Source organism: Hyperoodon ampullatus, assembly GCF_949752795.1.
Source record: "Hyperoodon ampullatus genome assembly, chromosome: 19".
Lineage (NCBI taxonomy): Eukaryota > Metazoa > Chordata > Mammalia > Artiodactyla > Ziphiidae > Hyperoodon > Hyperoodon ampullatus.
In genome coordinates, this window is record NC_136932.1 from 50,468,310 (window position 1) to 50,488,298 (window position 19,989).

General features: G+C 50.2%; 1 protein-coding gene across 3 annotated transcripts; it reads right to left on the reverse strand.

Moving 5' to 3' along the window:
* Positions 1–2,964: 2,964 nt before the first annotated feature.
* RFFL (ring finger and FYVE like domain containing E3 ubiquitin protein ligase) lies at positions 2,965–19,375 on the reverse strand (the record flags this gene model as incomplete). 3 transcript variants are annotated; one of them, XM_079726053.1, is made up of 6 exons in its annotated part: positions 2,965–3,146; positions 5,816–5,839; positions 7,059–7,269; positions 8,246–8,329; positions 11,708–12,097; positions 19,082–19,269. In XM_079726053.1, 6 exons carry the CDS (start codon positions 19,259–19,261, stop codon positions 2,965–2,967), a joined length of 1,071 nt encoding a protein of 356 aa, XP_079582179.1. The 3 variants fall into 3 exon arrangements, with proteins under 3 accessions (XP_079582179.1, XP_079582181.1, XP_079582180.1); XM_079726055.1 differs by lacking the exon at positions 8,246–8,329 and having other exon boundaries at positions 19,082–19,375; XM_079726054.1 differs by lacking the exon at positions 8,246–8,329 and having other exon boundaries at positions 11,708–12,100; positions 19,082–19,375.
* Positions 19,376–19,989: the final 614 nt, after the last annotated feature.

Genomic DNA, 19,989 nt, shown 5'->3' on the forward strand with positions numbered 1-19,989 from the left:
GGCACCTGGTCAGGCAGGCGTACAGACCTGCACAGACAGGGCACTCTGCCCTCGAGGCTGGGCCAACCTCTGAGCCACGCTCCAGCCACCACAGCTGTATCCACAAGCTACTGTCCATCTCCCGGGGTCACCTGAAGACTTAACTAGGCACCCTGGCTGTCGTCAGATTCCTTTCTACCCACATCCTTAAGGTCTGCCTCTACCAAATCAGTGTCCCATGTCTGAACTCACTTGATGCTTTTTCCTATTTGGACTTAGGATTGGTCCTTTTTCCTACCCAGGTCCCATGCTCTTCTAGGCTCTTCCATGACCAAGGCCACATGGCCCAAGCATCTCCAAAAATAATGCAGTCTCTCAAGAGCATGCCTGTGTGCCTGGGATTAGCCTGTGGTTTGTCAACTCATGTCAGTCTTAACTGTCAGACCTCTGGTATCCTCACACCAGATCAGACAGGCATCTATATTGAAACTTTATTACAAAGTTATAAAGCAGAGCTCCGTAACAAAAAATACACATTTGGGTTCGCTCTTAACACCCAAGTCAGTCTGAGAAAATCTTAATATAAGCCACTTGAAATAACACATTCACATCCAAAAGATTTCAACAAATGTATACATTTTATATTGAGCGCTAATTCCTGTACAGCTTATTCTTACTAGTTTGGATCCAGCTATTCCAATGTATTAGGAACCAGTCAGCTGTCCATGTCTTTTAAAACAAGTCTCAACTGAAACCTCAGAACAGTCACAGCAAAAGCCATGGAATGATGGAAGAATTAGATGCTTCCATGATGGTTAAGACCAAGGACCTATGAAGAGCAGGAGAGAATATTCAAGGATAAAAGTCAAGTTTCCTACCTATAGGTTAGATAGTAACTGAAATGGGGTCTTAGGATTCCCAACTTCTACTTGGTGTAGGAGTAAAGAAGATACAAAAACAGTGGGGGGAGGTGTTTGCCACCTTTTGTTGCTAAGTGGAAACCTTCACCAAAAGAGGTTAGAAGACTTCAAGGCAAGTCCTTTCTCCAAAATGAGTAAATGACATCAGTTCTAATTCTTACTGAGGTTACAGACCATCAGGATATTATTAACTCATGTCTAAGAGGGACGTTGGGAGGTAGGGAGAGGTAAGGCCTCAGCAGAGAAAGCAAGTTTTAAGTAGGGAGACAGCCAGCTTCTGCCCTGAAGTTATTGCTAGGTTGTAAATGAGCTGCACACCTGTAGACCTGTTTCACAGTGGAATTGAGGAGTAGCTGAATCCTTTGTTAAACTGGTAGGCACTGTAAACTGTAGTATTTACTGTCCAGCAGAAAGGGGAAAGACGATGTCTTTATAGGGAAATTTCTTGACTCCCCCAGTTCCTACAAAGGCTGTAGCTCAGAATCAAACCACCCAGGACTTGGTATAATGTCAAGGTAAGTGGTCCAGTGTTCAGCTGACAACCACTTTAAAATTATTTCACTCCCCCAGATTAGTGGTTGACAGAAAGCATTAAACATGTCTGTACCAATAAACAGGTCCTCTTAGAGGTTTCCCACTGCTTTCAAAGTCATGACTGGTTCTTCCAGTCTGAGAGACCTTGGCTGCATGGGGTAGGGGTCGGGGGACTGCCAAGGCCTTCGGGTGTTCAAGGGTTTGCATAGCTCGCCCAGTGGTGATGGCAGCACACACCGCTCCTCTGAAAGTACACAGTACGTACGTTTGTGCTTGGCTAAGCTTCTCCGGCAAACTTGAGCTCTTCCAGTGGTGAAAAGACCCTAAGAGGGCTCGAGAACATCACCTGTTCCTTGCACGGCCCTTCCTAAAGGGCCTAGAGAATGCTTCTTCCTGACCTGCCCCTAAATCAGCAGGCTGAGAAAGGAAATGGGAGTAGGGAGTCCCCACCAACCTGGGGAACTAAGACTTCCAGCTGTCTGCTCAAGGGGCTGAATCCAGCCTCGTTCAGTACCTTCTGATACCTCTTAGGTGCTCTTACATGCTCAGTCTCCGGGAGCTTCATGAGAAGTCTGGCTGGAGAAGCGTGAGGCTCTCTGCCTAAGTCTCTGTGCCTTCAGTGAGACCATGTTTAAAACCTCCATGGGAAAGAGGCACCTCATGCTCAGGGGAAAGTGGTTTAAGGCTGTCTGTCGGAGAAGGCAAAGCCAAGCAGAAAGCCACTTCTTCCACCCAACGCTTTCCCTTTTCTCATAAAGTAAAATTAAGGATGGCACAAAGTCAGGCCCCAAGAGAAGCAGCAGAGATGATCCGTGCACCATCTCGTGCACAGAGACTGGAATTTCCCAGCAGTTTGAAAGCCAGATGCTTTGTTGACTGCCAAGGTCAGGTCAGGAGACTGATAGCTTCCAATCCCAGCACTTAAGGAAGCAACTCTTAATGTCTTCAAATTTTTTCAATAGCATTTGTGTGTCATTTCTTGCCAGAACTGAGTTTACTGGGCCAAATTCTGTCCTAAGGAGGATCACTATTGGTCTGGGAGGCTAACATCTTTTTGGTCTGAAGAAACGCATGGATTTTAGGTAACGTAGCAAGAGACTTTAGCAAAGGTCGGTTAAAGTACAGAAAGCCAGAGGGACCAGAAATGAATCCAGATGTGCTGGGGAAGAAGAGAGCCATTTCTACCAGGACTTCCGATGGGTGGAAGAGAGGCACGCAGCTCAGGGGGATGGGTGGGCTACAGGAGGAAGGGTGAAACTGTTTAGGTTGTCAGAGGAGGGGAGGAAGATACGGTCCAAATTCCAGAAAGTCCTCTCTTCATCAGTTACCATCATCACCCCAAGATCGCTGAAACAGGGACTTGCCTGTGTGATCTGTGCATGCCCAGAGGTGACACAGCATCTTGCTTGCCCTGGTCTTGGGAACACTGCAGACTTTCTTGTTAGGCTGCCCCCCTGCAAGCTGGCCAACTGTGGGCCCAGACACCTCGAGCTACGTCCCTGTAAGGCACTGAAGAAGCCGGTACAAGCCCTCAGGATCGGAAGACGTGCACGGCTCGGATCACGTACTGCCGGCAGATGGGACACTCGTTCATGCGCTTGCCGCACTTGGTACAGGTGACCATGTGGCCGCACTCCAGCAGAACACAGTCGATGGGCGAGTCCATGCAGATCCGACACAGGTTCTCCTCCAGGCTGGATGGCACTGCTCCCCCTGGACACACACAGCAGAAAGCGGGTAGAGGGGAAAGTAAGAAGACTGTCTAAGTGTACGGGGTTGGGGGACGGGGGGAGAACGGGCACACTGGGAAGAGCCCCCCCAAACCCACATACTTCACTCAAACAGAACTCCAAGAAAACTTTTCCCCAGGAGTTAATTCCACTTCCTTGTTTAATCCGCACCTCTATAGGTCAGGCTATAGATTTGAAGAGTCAAGTACTCGTAGATCAAAGACGTCCCCAGAACATGAGAACTAAATAAGGCAAAGTCCTCAAAGCTTAAAAGAAATAATTTTCAGACAATTGAGGCTGTAATACAGCCAGTGAGTGGCACTTAGGGACTCAATATTCTCTGAGGCAGAACATGATGAAAAGATAAAACTGGTTCAGAAAAGTTTAGATATAAATGGAGCTGTAATGAATGGCTCTCACTAAGGATCATGAGGCTTATATGTAAACATATCCCCAATTTAATAAAGCCAAGGATCACGGGAGCCCCTGGGCCATGCCACAGTCGACCCCCAGGCTTCCTCTGAGGAGACGTCGTGGTGCAAGAACCCGGCAGAGATTACGGCTCCCTCTTCTCTGCTCCCCACACACAGCTTCATTCACACCCTCGTGACTGCTCATCACACTGTATGAGAATTTTTGAGTTTGCCTACTTGTCTCCCTACTACACTATGGGCCCCTAAATTCAACAAATGCAATCAATTTCTATAATAATGTACTAAGCATCTGCTATGTGCTCTGAGGTCTGACATTCATCTTTGAATCCCTGCAACCAGTCACATGGTAGGTGCTCTCTAAATGTCTGACAAATGAACATCTCCCAAGGGAATGGTAACAGCCCCCATTTACTGCAAGCTTACAGGTGCTAGCAGGGTCCTAAACGCTTTGCATGTTTTAACTCATTGGATCCTCACAAAAACTATGAAGCAGGTACTCTCGTTACTCATTTTATAGATGAGGCAACTGAGACCAAAGGGTTAAGTGGCGTGCCCAAGGATTCAAATCCAGGCAGGCGGACTTCTGGGCAAGGGGCCTGAGGGCAGGGACTGCCAAGATAGTATTCACTGCTCAGTGCACAGTTCTCGACAAGGCTAACTGGCTTGTGCAAGTGGTAAGATACAGTGGGCATGACCAGCATCCTAGGTTAGCTGCAGGAACAGAAAAACCTTCACTTCCCCAAAGCCAACCATCCCCAGCATGTTTTAAATGGTAGACTGAACCAGGCAGCTATAAACAGGCAACTGGCCGTGTACCAGCCACCTCTACGGTTCCACAAGGAATTCTCTCACACTCCATTGCCTCTGCACTTTCTGTTCCTGTTCCCTGGACTATTCAAAAAGTCAAGAAACACTTGAGGAGGGCTGGCTGTAAGAGGCAGTGAAACCTCTTTACCCCTTTGAGGAGCTGTTGGCCCTAACAGGGAAGGTTTGGAAACAACTGAACTATATAAATACCTAAGATGAGCTGGAGTAATTTATAGAATTTCATTACTGATTACTTCTATCAGGATTAACAAATTCATCAACTCAGTTGCCAGCATTCTTCCAGGGAATCAGAAAAAGAAAGACACCAAGTGGATTGGCCAGATCTTGGTATCAGATGAGGGAGTGGGTCTAGAACTCCAAATGATTTGGGGGGAGTTCAACTCTTGAGAATTTATCAGCCAGAAGACTGTGCCCCATTCTGAGCTATATGATTGTGGGTTCTTCCCCAAGAAAGGATGTTCTCAGAGTAGTGTAGGGACCTGCAAAGCACTTTAAAACTTTTTCAGAAGACTCTCCAAATTTGTTATTTAGTAAAACAGCCATGTAGCCTTTAGGCTTTCAAAAAGGTCTAGCATGTTTTAGAATGATTTGGATCTGAAGTCAAGATTCCTGCAGTGTGTTCTGGAGGTGCCCAAAGGCCCAGTGGTGGTCTTTAACACACGGGTGAGTTTGTGGCAGCTGAGCGCCACAGTGAGCACTATATGTAACACCTTTCCCGATCTATCCCCAGGGCAGTTCTAACCACTACCCAGCCCTGTACAAACAAGGCTCTCAGGTCACCACCCTTTTCTTTTCTTTTCTTTTCTTTTCTTTGGGGCCACACCGCGAGGCATGTGGGATCTTCGTTCCCCGAGCCGGGATCGAACCTGCACCCCCTGCAGTGGAAGCGCAGAGTCCTAACCACTGGACCACCAGGGAAGTCCCCACCACCCTTTCTTTTTAGTTGGTACCAGAAGCTGATAAACATCCCAAGTGATTTCCCTGAAGGTGTACAAAGAAACCCTTCCCACTCAGACCAAAACGGAGTGAAAACTATAGGGGAGGGAGTGCCGTAGCCCCAGGAGTGTGGGAAATGCACCGGATGTGCCACATGCCACCACTTGCTTTGCTGAATATTTTACAAATGCTGGCTTCCGAACTCTGACAACCCAGAGGCATGCAGATCAGGCTGCCCCTAGGTGTCCCGCCACTCTTGTCCCTTTACGGGGACGGGCATGAGAATTTCCAGAGATGCTGAGAAGCCTTGGTTCCCAGTGAATTCCCCCACACCCCCTCTGGACGCTGACATGCTCAGAATTCTTAGACTGTTAACAGAAATCAGGGCTGAAGGAGGGGAAGGACTGAAGAGCTAAGAGCCTAAGCCTGTTCCCAAACAGGAACAACTACATACCGTTTTGGTCTTCAGCACCACACACTGGAAAGGAAAGAGAAAGAAGGCGTCTGAATATGTGACGGCACGAGCAAAGTCTCCTGCCACCCTGCCTTCACTTCCGAACTCTGACTGCTCGCCTGCTGGGAACCAGGCCGGCCAAGAGCCCAGACAGAACACGGGCCCTCCTCACTCCCCCTACATGCGGAGGACTCACGCACAGCTCCTACCGGGGTATCTGGTCTAGTCTTAGAAAGGGAGACTCCACTGCTTTGCCATGAACAAAACTGCCAAGCAGGAAGGATAGTGCGTAAGCACAATGTCCTTTTCTGTTGCTTCTGAAGCCAGCACTAAAGTCAAGAAAGGAGGAACAGTCTGCGCCAGTCAGCCAGGGAGTCGGGATGCAGCCCCCCGGAGGAGCCACCTCCTAGTCCCAGGTCCTCGCCACTCTAGGGAGGTTCTGGGGACGATCCCAAAGGGGAGAGTCTGTGATCAGGTGACCAGTCAGATGTCCCCTAACTTTGACGAATCTGAGCTTCTGGGAGAGGAGAGCCCCAAATCCGACTTCAACCACTGTTAGCAGGCAAGGAGTCAAAACGACCTGCAGGACCAAATCAGCTGGGGAGGGGTTGTTGGCGGGGGGCGGGGGTAGGTTCTGGGTGAAGTCACTTCAGGAAATGCGGAGCTCCACACGGCTCAGCTCCTCTCTCTTCTGCAGGACTTCTCTGCCTTTACTGTTCCATTATTCATCCACCGTAAATCAGCAGCAGGGACATAAAGTTTCTTTTTTTTTCCAAACTCATCTGAGCACAGACCTTGATATTTTACTGGGCACCGCGGAAAATGATACCATGCTTTGGGAAATGAACAGCCCAGGTGCAGGCAGGACACAGTGTTCTTGCACCGTGTGTGCAAAGAAGGAGTACTGGTAGAGGCAGTAGTATGGCAGGGGCGACGTGTGGGGGGAAAGGCCATGGACTTGGACCAGGAAAACCTCAGCTCAAATCTGGGCTCTACAATAAAAGGAAGACACTAATAACGCCTATTTCACAGGCTGCCCTGAGGATTAAATACATGTACATGATGCCTAACCCAATCCCAGCCCTCAACTCCAAAGGACAGCTATTATTAGAGGCTGCAGATGTATAAGGTGACTCCTTCCTGGGCTAAAAGCAGGGAAATTTAGTCAGGTCGATGTCGACTCTCAAGCGAGACGGCAAGCACTCTGCAACTCCGTGCAGCTGTCACCCAGGCGGCCCCTCACCCAGGTGCTGGAGCCCCTTCTGATCCTTGTACAGCCGCGTCACCCTCTCCATCAGCTCCCACTTCTCACAGCAGCCCTTGTAGTTGACGAAGTTGCGAGCCAGGATCTCTTTGAGCTGCCGCACGGTTAGACCTTCAATGTCCTCCAGGTCGGTCAGGTCAGACAGAGAGGCCCTCCGGCCCGGGACGAAGCTGTCCTCTGAGTCAACAGACTGCAAAGGCAAAGATGAGATCGGTGGGCTCAGCTCCCCCAACCCAGGCTCTCCCTCCCAGGACCCCAGAGCACTCATCACCCCATGCTTTTGGTGACTGGCCTCAAGAGGAGTAGGAACAGGAGTAGCTGGCATGGGGCCCTGCATCGCGAGAGAGACCGCGGTCTCTTCCTGACCCGAGCCCTGTGCTCAGGCGCAGCCGGCCCGCCCCGCCCAGCAGCATGACCCGGTAGAAGGAGCTGCAGTCTGAGGCAGGTGGCCCTGGCTTTGAATCCTGAGTCCTCCGCTGATTAGTACTGAATAGTATCAGGCAAGTGGCTCCCCTCTCGGAGCCCCACTGCCCCTCCGTGAAGAAGAGGCAGCAGACCTGCCCCACAGGGTTGCCGTGACGACTAAACGCAGCAGCACCAGAAACTACCGAGAATGGTGTTGGTCCTTCTCCCCCGAGACAGTGCTGCTTTCCCACGAAGGAGCCCACCTCCCGGGCAAGCATCCTCTCTACGCACCCGCGACAATAGCTCCACGGCCCCAATGGCTGTGCCCCCTGTGCACTGGGCCCGCCACGGCTGAGGCCTGAACTCCCTCCCATCTTTCCTCCTGATTATCTGACTTCCTTCCCCTAACAATGGCTACTGTGTGCTAGAAGCAGAAGAAAAGAACAAGATGTGCACAGCGGCACCGGGAGCCTGCCCTCTGGCAGCTCTTAGAAAGTCGAGAGACTGGAAACTAATGGGCCATGTGGCTCCCCAGTCTCCACTGTGACTCACAACTCCACACTAACACACTGACAGCCACAGAGGTTAATCTGGAATGCTAACACTAAACTCCACCCCTGAAAACAGAATTTCAGAAGGACTATCATCACACACTGATTCTCCTCTCTCCACTTTGAGTCTGCCAAGAGGTTCCTAATAACAGCCTAAGAACGCCAGTGAAAGAGCAAAGGCAAAGGCACAGACCCAAGCGGAGGCCCCACCTGCGTCTCATCCTCAGCAGGTGCTCTGGCTGTGCTCTCCAGGTAGACGGGTTCCTCTTGGTCCTGAGACACATGGCCATTGGCCTATGGGAAGAAAAAGGTGCCATCACATCCACAGAGATGCCCCAGGGATAGCATGGGCCTCTTGCCAGCTCACACCATAACCAAAACACATTCCCATCTCCCCCAGAAATCCGGAGTCTCGCGTAACAGCATTACAGAAGCCTGCTCTTTAACACTGACTTGGTCAGGCAGGGAAGCAATAGAAATAGATCTAGAACAAGATGCATTAATTCTGCCCACCACCAGGACGGCACTAACCGCCACTCACCGTCAATTTAGTCTCAGTTTGAACACTCCGAGTGAAAGGAAGATCACACGTCCACTCCTGTGCTGGACCGCTGTCAAGTTTTCTCCTGATACTGACCCCAAACTACCCTCCCGACAACTTCTGCCCACCGTCCCTGGTTCTGCTCCCAGACCAATGCCAACTATTTTCTTCCCAGCTGTTCATATCATATCTTCCCTTCCTCCACACAAAATCTCCCCCACTTCCTCATCCGGCCCGGATGAGACCAAGTTTCCAGACCCTCACCACCCTACCCCTCTCTTCTGGCTAGTTGCTGCTCTCACATTCTAGAATATGCGCCAACCAGCAGGGCACACTATTACTGAGAGTTGTCTTGAAAGCTGGTCAAAAATTATTATTAGCCTGAGACTATATAAGACAAACGCCTGTGCTTAAGAAGTTTCATTCTGCTTAGAATTCTAACTTCTCAAAAGGTTCCTCCTAGATACTCCTTCAGGTTTTGCCACAGAGTAGTCAGAACTGTGAGCCTCCTAATCCCATCACCACTGAAGCCACAAATCCCTTAACCAGATCCTCTTCACCCACTGCTCCCAACAGGCAAAGGGCCTGGTGTGAGCCCAGAGCAAAGAGGTGTCTGAGCTCACAGTCCTTTTCCACTGGCCTCAGTAAAGGAAACCAGTCACTCACTGCCTCTAGCCGCTCACCTCAGATTAGGATGCATAATACGGAGCTAATTAACAACAGGCAAGCAACTACAGTGGCAATGAAGAGTAGAAATAACCACCACCACCAAAAATGCCAAGGGACGATATGCTCCCACATATAGCACACATGTACGGAGATGCATCCAAAACAACGTCTAGTTTTCTCTTAGATTTACGTCGGTGTGGTACACACTGGCCTCCTGGTGTCACCTTGGAGTTACAGAAAGTCTTTCAGAGCCTAACCTCATCTTAAGTAGACAGCTTCTTGTATGTCCTTTCTTTTCCAGGAAAGAGAAACTAGATCTCATGCTGCAAAGTATGCTCCTGTCTTTTCAGTTTGCCCACTGGCTAAACCAAAATCTACAATGAATATGTGTCCACAGTTGTGCTTATTCCACACACGTCCTTCACCAGCAACTACCGCCAGGACATTAAAGGTACAGGAAAGGGCCCTGGTAGGGTGAGTGGTACAAGCAGATTTGCATCCTGGGTGCAGTTCGCTGTAGAATCGTCGGGCAGCCGTGCACAAGTTCCTTCGCTTCCCCTGTTTTTCTGGCTGACAAAATGCAGACCTCACCAGAACAGGGGATGTGAGCTGACCTGAAAGGCCCTCTGAAAACATCAGAGAAGTATCCAATGAGATCCGGTACACAGTGTCAACTGTGGGTGCAGTCTGGAAACTTCTGATTAATGAAAGGAAGCTTAAAACCGACTCCTTTCATTGGAAAAGCCACCTGAAGGTTCTTGAGGGAAAAAAAAAATCCCTCAAGGCACTCTCCTGGCTCCCCATAAACAGAGCGAAAGCACTTAACCAAGCAAAGGGAGGAAGTCAAAGCAGGAGCCCAAACCTGTCCAGCAGACAGAGCCAGAGCTGAGGGAAGAGTTAAACTCCAGAGTGCGCCGGGGAGAAAGCAAGCTCAAGCCAACAAGGGAGCTGCTGAGTTCCCTGAAGGTAAAGCATGCTATCACAGTGGCCTTTATGCCTCAGTGCTCGTCAGAGCTGAATCAGGGGGCCCCATCCTGGCAAAGGAGGTGATCATAAACAAGAGGCAGCAGCCATCCACATCCTGTGTGGGAACTGACAGCACTGGCACGTGCCTGCTCTAGGCGGCTCAAAGCCCTTTAGACGTGAGATCACGCTCGTCAGTCCTCCCAACATCCTGGCAAGAGCAGAAGGGGTCTGGATTACTAACCCCATTTCATTGTTATGGGCTCAAACCTCACCCACACTGACCCAACAGTCAGTGACAAACTGGATGTGGAAACCGGATTTCTTAGGTCCTAATCCTCCCACTATTGCCCAAGCCATGTAAGTAAAAGGCTCACTAAGGCACTCACGTATGTCTACGGGACGCCATCATGCCTTACACAATGGTGAGGTCCGCCCGCGTCACTCTAATCCAATAGTTGGTTTCTGCGTCGACCTTCCCCCTTAGAGGGGCTTTCTCAGCACAGAAGCAATGTGTTACTCATTTCTGTAGTTTCCATGCCTGGTTCATATTTCAGTCGATGTGCTGCTCTCAGCTTACCATTCCCAGGCCCCACTAGGATGCTGGTAAGGCTGCTTACAGTTCAACAGCCCGCCAACCACTGCCCCGCCCAGAGGCGGGCAAGAGAAGCAGCGCCCTTGTCTTAGTCACAGTGCTTCCCCATCTCCCTTCCCTCTCCATGTTCCTTTGCTTCCTTCGTGCCCTGTGACGGTCACTGAGGAATGGAGGTCCCCATCCGGCCAAGGACGACCACAACAAGGGTGCGTAAGTAGGAGGGCAATTTGAACAGAACTAAATGCAAAGACTACCAGGGAGTTTTCTCAAAATATTTCTGGAAAAATGAATTTTTTAAAACTCTCTAACTGGGATATGTACATATTAAAAACAAACAAAAGGGCTTCCCTGGTGGCACAGTAGTTGAGAGTGCACCTGCCAGTGCAGGGCACACGGGTTCGAGCCCTGGTCCGGGAGGATCCCACACGCCACGGAGCAGCTGGGCCCGTGCGCCACAACTACTGAGCCTGCGCTCTAGAGCCCACGAGCCACAGCTGCTGAGCCCACGCACCACAAGTACTGAGGCCCGCGCGCATGGAGCCCGTGCTCCGCGACGGGAGAAGCCACTGCAGTGAGAGGCCTGCGCACTGCAGTGAAGAGTAGCCCCCGCTCACCTCAACTAGAGAAAGCCCGCACGCAGCAACGAAGACCCAACGCAGCCAAAAAAAATGAATAAATAAAAAAAAAAATTTAAAAACCACGAACACCCAGTACCGTGCATCAATATCCCTGAAAAAAGCCAAAACGTGAGTCGGACGTCCAGAAAACATCATCCCTCATCAGTAAGCAGAAAGGCGTCACATAATCCAGACACTTAACCTTGCCCCACTCCCACGGTGCAGGCGCGGGAGGAAAACGAGCCCTCCGACTGGCAGAGATGGTGTGGCTGCAAACAGGCCCGTACCTGCTGCCGGTCCCGAGCCTGGGCTGGGGGTGAAGAAGAGAGGCCGGGTGAGGTAGGAGGTGCCGTGCTGGTGTGAGGCTGGGTCAGGAAGGCCTGCTGCTCGGGGGAGTCCGGGGACAGGCTGGGGGCGTGAGTCCTGCCCTCCTGGGAGATTACAGGCTGCTGGCCAAGCACCAAGAACACCAGCTCCTCTTTCTCCCGGCACATGTCGGTAGAGATGTCATGGAGGCTGAGATAGTCCCTCAGGTCCTTCACCTTCATCTTCATGAGCTCCTCCCGCTGAAAGGCTGTGGCTCGGAAACGCTGGCAGAGAAGGCAGAGGCGGGGCCCACTCCCCACTTGGCTCGAACAGGCCACGCAGAAATTCTTCTTACAGTCCAGGCAGGTCTGCTGCTTAGAGCAAGAGGCAGAGGAAACCACGTCAGACAGTGAGAACAAGACAGTGCGACGGGAGCTGGGCGAGACGCCCGCATCACCCTTACTTTTACCGAGCCCCTCCTCTCCCTGCGGGTGCAGGCTACCTTGCAGATTTCAGGGTAAAAGCCACTCGGAGGTGGCGCAGCCCCTGTAGGCATCATGTATCCACATACAGGACACCACGTGGAGTGTTCCGTCAGAGGCTTACTTTATTCATTTTACTGGTAGAGAAATGGAGGCTATTAATTAAGACTACCAGCTTCAGGATAAAAAAAAAAAACGCATTTGTATTGTCTCCCTCCTCCATTTCTTGTGGCGTTACCTTGGGGGTGTAACTTAGCCTCTCTGGCCCTCAGTTTCCTCATCTGTAAAGCAAGGCGATAACAGCAGCTGCCTCATACGATTGTTGTAAAGTTAAGAGATAATGCATTTAGTATATCTGACACATGAGTCTTCAATAAGTGCTCAGTGTTTTAATTATTCTTGCTAGGAAATACAAGCCAATGATAAGAGTCAAGATTCAAATCCTGAACTATGATTCTTTCTACTTTATTGCTGAAATAAGAAAGCAAATGCATAAAGGTTACGGTGGTGACTGTTGTTACCATTAATGTTATTTAATTAAATTATTGAGGGGCCACTATGTGCTAGAGCTAGATTTGGCTTGTCATTTAATTCTCAAAGCAACCCCGCAAAGTAGGTATCCGCGTACCTCCCTGTTTTACAGACCAAGCATCTGAGGCCTAGAGAGATTAAGTCCCATCCTAAAGGGCAGGCAGTAAAGAGTGGAGCTGGGATTCACACTCGAGGTCTGTCTGAGTTTGGTGCCCACGGTCATGCTCACGTTGCCTAACTCAGCCCCAGGCGAGCCTACAGCTGGGCTGAGTCAAGGGCCTGGCTCTCCATCTCCCAGCTGCCAACCCCGCGCCCCGTCTGCAGAGGCTGGGGCCCAGGCCCACCCCCACCCCAGGAAAGCCCACTCAGAGTGCTGGGAACTCAGTGGTGCCTGAGAGCCTACCCAGGACAAATATTTAGTCAGCTACAGGAGGCCCTCTGGACGTGATTAGGGAGCTCTCGCCTGTGAAAGTACAGGGTGTCTCAGACGGGCGACGAGAGCGCCTGGCAGGCAAGCGGGTACCGCCTGGCAGCAGCTCCTCCCAGGATCGCAGACAACACAGCTCTTGAAGGCTTGCTCGGCTCACAGGAAGCAAATCCTCAGCCTCTCGCCCCGCAGGCTGACCGAGCACGGTGACATCTGACTGAGGCCTGTTCCAGCCACCAGCAGGCCACACGCCACCAGACGGGTAATCCCTGGGCCCACGGGGCTGGTCCCGGAGGGCGCCCTCACTCATCCTTTAGAGAAATTAAAAACTTTTCATCCTGTGCTGACTTAAGTATTAACCTAAAGATTTCCGCTCCCTCTTTTCTAAGTATAGAAAGCTATTCAAGCTAACAAGAATGCCCAGGAGACTGAGATTCCCAGAGTGGAAATCACAGATACTGTTGTGTGGCACTGAAGTAAAAGTCTGCATAGCTGACGTCGTTATAGTTAGTTTTCTCTAAGTGTCATTCGTGCAGTAAAGGAAAACAAGCATAATGCTTACCATCGTTTTGACTAGTCATACTTAGAAGCTGGGGAAGGACACACACCAAGCTCCCTTATTCTCTACACAGTTATAACCAGACAATAAAATGTTCGGCGACTCACTGGAAAGGATGCATGGCTGCACTCGCTTCATAAGGGCTCCGGGACCAGTAGCCACTCAGGTGGAAACTGGATGTTTTGGGGTATTGGGGGTTCAGTCATATCTAAAGCTTTTCTGTTGGGCAATGAGATGTGCTTAGGATGACAGAGTGAAACGAGGAGGCTTCCGTGTCATAAAGCTGTAGGTCCTGACGTGGAACATTACTTAAGTCAATGCAGTTTGATCAGACCTAGCTTGACACAATTAAAAAGCCCCGAGTTGCTCAATCAGCCAGATCTAAACAACTCTCTTCTTCAAAGGTGTGCAGCGTATTGGATGCAAGATCAGAATGCAAAGGCAGCAACCAACCCAGCTTCTCCGTACCCCGCCCAGCTCGCCAGGGACTCTCAAGTCCCGGCATCGGCATCTGAAACACACCCTCCGGGAAAGAGTAAGACAAGCGCTCTCTTGAGGCTAAAACCTCAGTCTGCAGAGGCAGAAGAGAACAAAGGAGAAGGAAAAAGCAGCCGGCAACAAACGTGGGCAGACGAGCAAGGGAAACACATATGTATAAATTCTCGCAAACGGTGCAAACTGACTCACGAGGTCGCGTGGAAGATGACCCGGGGGAGCCGACGAGCCTGCACACATGCCGGGAACACAGGCAAACACCAGCATCGGGAGGCTGGCAGGGGCACCCGCCTTTGCCACTCCACCCTTCCTTGTTCTAGCCTCTCCCCAGCCTTGTCCCCTGGCACAGGGCGGGCCCACTTTCTCAGCCCGCCAGCCCGTCCTCCTAGCCATGCTGCCCATAAGCATCCCCTCCTGCAGCCCACCGGGAGGAAAGGGGCAGCCCGAGGCGTGACACACTAGGATTAAGCCCGAGCTGGTCACGTCCCAGCTAAGGGAACTTGTGCAACACAGATAACCTCCCAGAGCGTCAGATTCTCACCTGTCAAGTCGGAAGCTCAGCCTACCTCGAAGGACGACTCAAGTACTACCTGAGCTAAGGCACAGCAAACCTCAGCATGCGGTGGGCGCGCAACGCACTTAAAGGTAACACCGTCACCTCCTTTTCCCTTTCCCCCGTGCCTCTTCTCCGATGCGGGCCAGTACCTAGGAGCCACCCCCTTTCTACTCTGAGACTTGAGTGTCTCTTCCACGTTCCCAAGTACAACCTCCCTGCCAGGCCACCTCCCCAACCTGGTCAGCTCAAGAGGCTGGGCGCCAGACTCCCTCCATAATGGTCAGGGCTGCTGCTAGACCATATGTAGGTGTTACCAATACAGATGGGATATGAGGATTGTGGCAAATCCCAGCCTGCCATTTCTCTCTGAGACTGGAAACTCTGGGAAGGCAGGGCTCCATCTTTCTTACTACGTCCTCTCTACAAAGTCCTTAGTGCTCTCAGGACTTTGTACCCAATGAGCAGTCGGAAAATACTGACCTCGATGACGAAAGGAAAAAGAGACAGTAGGATCCATGTGATCACGTCAATTCAAACACTTCTAGAACAGACATTTTAAAAGCTTGCAGCTGTTAAATGCCAAACCCTTAAAATAAGATGCTGATCCACTTAAGCATGAAATTACAGTGCAAAGTTCTCATAGGAGAAAACATCCTTAATATTCACAAAATTCACTGTGAATTACACAAAATTAATCCATCCCTTTGTGGCAAGAAAATATTGTACCAATAACCATCTTTTACCTTCCAGACTGGAACTTTCTTTCCCCCCACAAAAGCTCTTCTTGCTACAGAAGCTTTCTTTTTGTCTCCTTGTGTGGCTGCGTATTTGTCCCCATCTTCCTGTCAGACTACAAGCTCCCTACTAAGGACAGATGACTTTCTTCACCTCTGCCTGCCTAGCCCATGCAATGTCTGACACACAGTAGATACTGAATAATATATTTTCCACTGAACCACTGAATAGGAAAAAAATTCCTTATTTTAATCACTGTCAGGCTCCTAGGCACCCAGACCGATTCTCTGCCTTCTTTGGTTTGACCTCCTCCTCCTCCTCCGTTTCATCTGTCTTCATCAGCTGCGTGCCCTTGTATCTTAGTAGCTAAAGTACCTGTTGTATCTGAGTCTCAAATTTTTCATCTGTAAAATGGGTTAACAACCACTTCTTCACAAGGTCTGGCACAAAGAGCTGTTCACTAAATGGAAGCTACCTCGATCAGTCTCGGCCTCCACCCTACACCAGGCTCTGGGAACTTCCCGCCAGGTGTGTGGGAGCTTCCTAACTGCTACTCCTATGGCTCCATCAAATCACCCTCCTCACGAAGCCACGTCTGCTCCCTGAAATGGGATCGATCAGGTTGCTGCTTTGTTCAAACTCTTTCTGATGCTTCCTCGTTGTCTGGTGGCAATAGGCTCCTTACCATGGCAGTCATGGCCCTTTACCACTTGATCCCAACCTTGCTGCCCTAACTTCCCTGGTACCCTGCACTCTGGCCAAACAGGCCACTCACAGTTCCCAAGTCCACCTTGAACTTGCTCCACATCTGGTGCTTTTACCTCAGCCACTGCTCTGCAAATCAACAAACTTTCCTTCATCTGGCTAGAATTATCCATTTACCAACAATGCCTGAGGCCCTAGTACTTAACTTATGCAATTGACTATTATTAGTTCTTTGTAAATGTGGGCCTCCTCGACCAGACAGTAAGCTCCCTAAGGGAAATACTATGTCTTAGTATTCCCTCCACAAAACTGAAACCTCCAGCTACTAGCATGCTGCTGGGACAGAACTGGCCCTCAGTGAAAATCTTCAGCATGGAAATGTCAGCCATAAAGTGATGAAAATAGAAACTCTCTGGTCTACTTCCTCTTTTTCAAACTGCTCTCAACTCAGCAGTCCATTCGTTCATTCATTCATTTATTTTTAAAATTTTATTGCCTACCTACCACGTGTCAGTCACTGTTCTAGACACTGGGGAAAAGTTGTGAACAAAACTGACAAAATCCCTTATCCTATGTACCATCTGAGAAGACAGGCAATCCACAAATACATGTATGTTGGGTGGCGATAACCACTAACCACTGAAGAAAATGAAGCATCTTCCCACCCTGACCCAACCACCATTCTCCTTCCTCTGGGGGCGGCTTCTTTGTTCATTCACACTCTCTCTTCAGGCTGAGCAATGTCAAGGACTCGCTAGATCCCCTGGTTCTCTCACGTTTCCAATGTGCTCGACAGGCCTAGCCTGAGCCTGGATCACCACCTTCGTCCTCTCTGCGCTTTCCCTCCATTTCCACTCCAGAGGATAACTGACTTTTTTTTAAAAAGTGGGGGATGGTGGTTTGAAACAAACCTATTGCAAATTCATGCTGCTTTCTTTGTTTATTTTTTAATTAATTTTTTGGGGGGGCCGCTCCACACGGCTTGCAGGATCTTAGTTCCCCGACCAGGGATTGAACCCACGCCCTCGGCAGTGAAAGCGATGAGCCCTAACCACTGGACCGCCAGGGAATTCCCCATGCTGCCTCATTTAAACGAGGGTTTTCCCTATTCCTTTCTTGCCAATTACTCTGCCACTTCAACTGGTTGTTCCTAGCATTTCTCACAATGTAACAGTGAAAACAGCACGAGCTTTGACGTCCAACAGACTCTTGATGTACTTGAGGAGTCCCTGAAACTACTACCTTAGATAAAGGGAACAATTTCTTCATCTGTAAAATGGGAACAAATGAGAGTAGTACACACATCATAGGCTATTGTAAGGTTTCAGGGAGACAACGCATCTGAAATGCCAGGCTCAGTGCCAGGCACATGACCAGGACCCGACAGCCCTCCTCCCATCTCGTCTCAGACCCTGACTCCACCCCACCGTCTCCACCACCGACAGCACTGAGGCCACGTGGCCCCGAGTTTCTCCCACTTGCCACTTCAGTCTCCATCATGGACTGAACCTTTCAGCCTACATATAAAAGGAGAGGCACCCCTGCCCACGGAGCCACAGCCCCCTGGCCTGCAGGAGCCTCTCTGGTTGAGTTCTCAGTGACTGGGGTAGCCAAGCAAACCACAACAAAGCTTGGCTACGTGCCCACCTCCCCCGCACTGCAGTGAGGTGTAGGCAAAATACAGCCTACAAGGCAAAATGCCAATCCTCCATCGTCTTACAGTTACAAAGGGGTGGCTGGTCAACACTTTGAGCTGCAGAAATTCTGACATGCTGACTGTCTTCTGGGAGAAAGCTTGAGAGTCAAAGACCTATGTTTGAATCCTGGCTCTGCCATTTAATAACCAGGTGATCTTGGGGCACTACTTAAGTAGAGGGGAAAGAATGAGTATTTTAATGTCTCCAATGCTGTCAGGAACTTGACAGTTTCCTTTTTACCTGTTAAACTTTAAGCCTTAGCTTCTCGTGTGTAAAGTGGGAGTGTAGGGACCCTAAAACCTACATCATAGAGTTATTGTGAGGATTAAATGAAACAAAAACTCTATAAATTGCTTAAAGAGTCCCTGGCATACAGCGTGTGGTTTAGAAAGTATTTTTTCCTCTCAAATTTCTCATTATCATCATTTTAACATCACATTCTAGGCTGCAAACCTCTCATTCTGCAGAAGAAGACAGATGCAGCAGTTCTCTTCTCCAGGTCAGGGCTCACCTTCGGCCCCAGGTGTGCTTACCACAGACAGAGGGATGGCCCACACCCATACACCACGGCCCAGCCAGTGATTTTACCTCCTGCTCACTAATCTGGAAAACACGGCTACCATGCATTTCAAATGAAATGGCAACAGTAAATAAGCTCCAGTCTTCATCTTGTTAGGGTCCTGACGTACCTGAGATGTCCTTGACACTGTCTTCAATAGAAAGAGCAAGTTCACCTGCAGCCAGGCTTTTTACGACGGCAGCTAATGAAGGAAATAACAGCAAGTGCCTGCTGCACCCCAAGCATCGCGCCAGGCACCCTTCACAGCTTAGCGCATTTTATTCCCACAACACTGCGAGATGTTGACTTGGGTACAATTATTATATCCCTACTTATGCATAGACGGAGAAGATGAATCTCCAGACAGGTTAAGTCATACAGCTAGGAAGTGGCCGAGCTGCTATCAGAATTCAGATGTAGCTGGCTCCAAATCTATGCCAAGATGTGTTGCTTTTGCTTGGTTAGTTTTAATACTTTTGTGAAAGGACAGGTCTGGGTTGCCAGCTTTGCACAGGCAAAGGCCAGGGGCAGGCACCACGGAAGGGTCAGCAGACCTGTCTGAGGGCCTGAGGCTACAGCGGCCGAGCAGGCCGAGAGGTCGACACTCACCTTCCTGGCCATGCTTGCGAAGTGGGCCCCGCAGGCCTTGCAGTTTGGTTCCGAGCCCGTAGGGGAAGGGAAGGAGCTGTACCCAGGGTTGGAATAGGCCTGCGTCCTGGCTCCCTGGGGCGGTGGGGCCTCCTCAGGCTGTCCATCCAGGCAGAACCAGTTGCAGCAGGTTGCCCACATGATACAATCTGGCACGAGGGAGAAAGGGGGAAAGGTCAGAGTTAAGACGCAGCTTGACGGCGTCCCCACTCCTGAGGGCACAGGTGAGCGGCGACGTCGGTCCACACCTCCCATCTTAGTCAAGGTGAGGATGGGCTTTCGGGGGCCACCGACGTCCTACTGCCTCCTGCACCACGCCCGCTGCCGTTACAGGAAAGGTGCGCACAGACGCCTGATCTGCAGGACAGGCCGGCACAGGCAGCAGAGCTGGCACGCTACCTTTGAAAGGTTGCTGATGCCTGTTTGGGTTTAATCTGAGAGCTTTACTTCAAATAAAATCTTTTGTCTTAGCAATTACAAGTGGCCTAACAGCCATTTTATTCAGGAACATGACCTTTGCCCCTAGAGCTCAGACAGACAGAGCTCTATCATACACACGTGTACAGTTCCACACTCACATTGACCGTGGGGCGGAAGGACCATTACTTCCTTTATTTAGATCAGGCAACCCAGGCTCAAAGGAATCAAGGTCACACAACTGATATATAGAGAACCGAGATTCCGAAAACCCAGCTCTTCTGACTCTAAACCTAACGTTCTCTTCCCTATACTACGTTGCCCCCTGGTTTCCCCTCCCACCAGCCAGCAGAACTTACGTACAGCTCTTACATTTGTACGTCCGACCCTACATCAACGTCTACCACGGCACCTGTAATAGTTATGCTTTTTTTCTACCACTAAACCATACA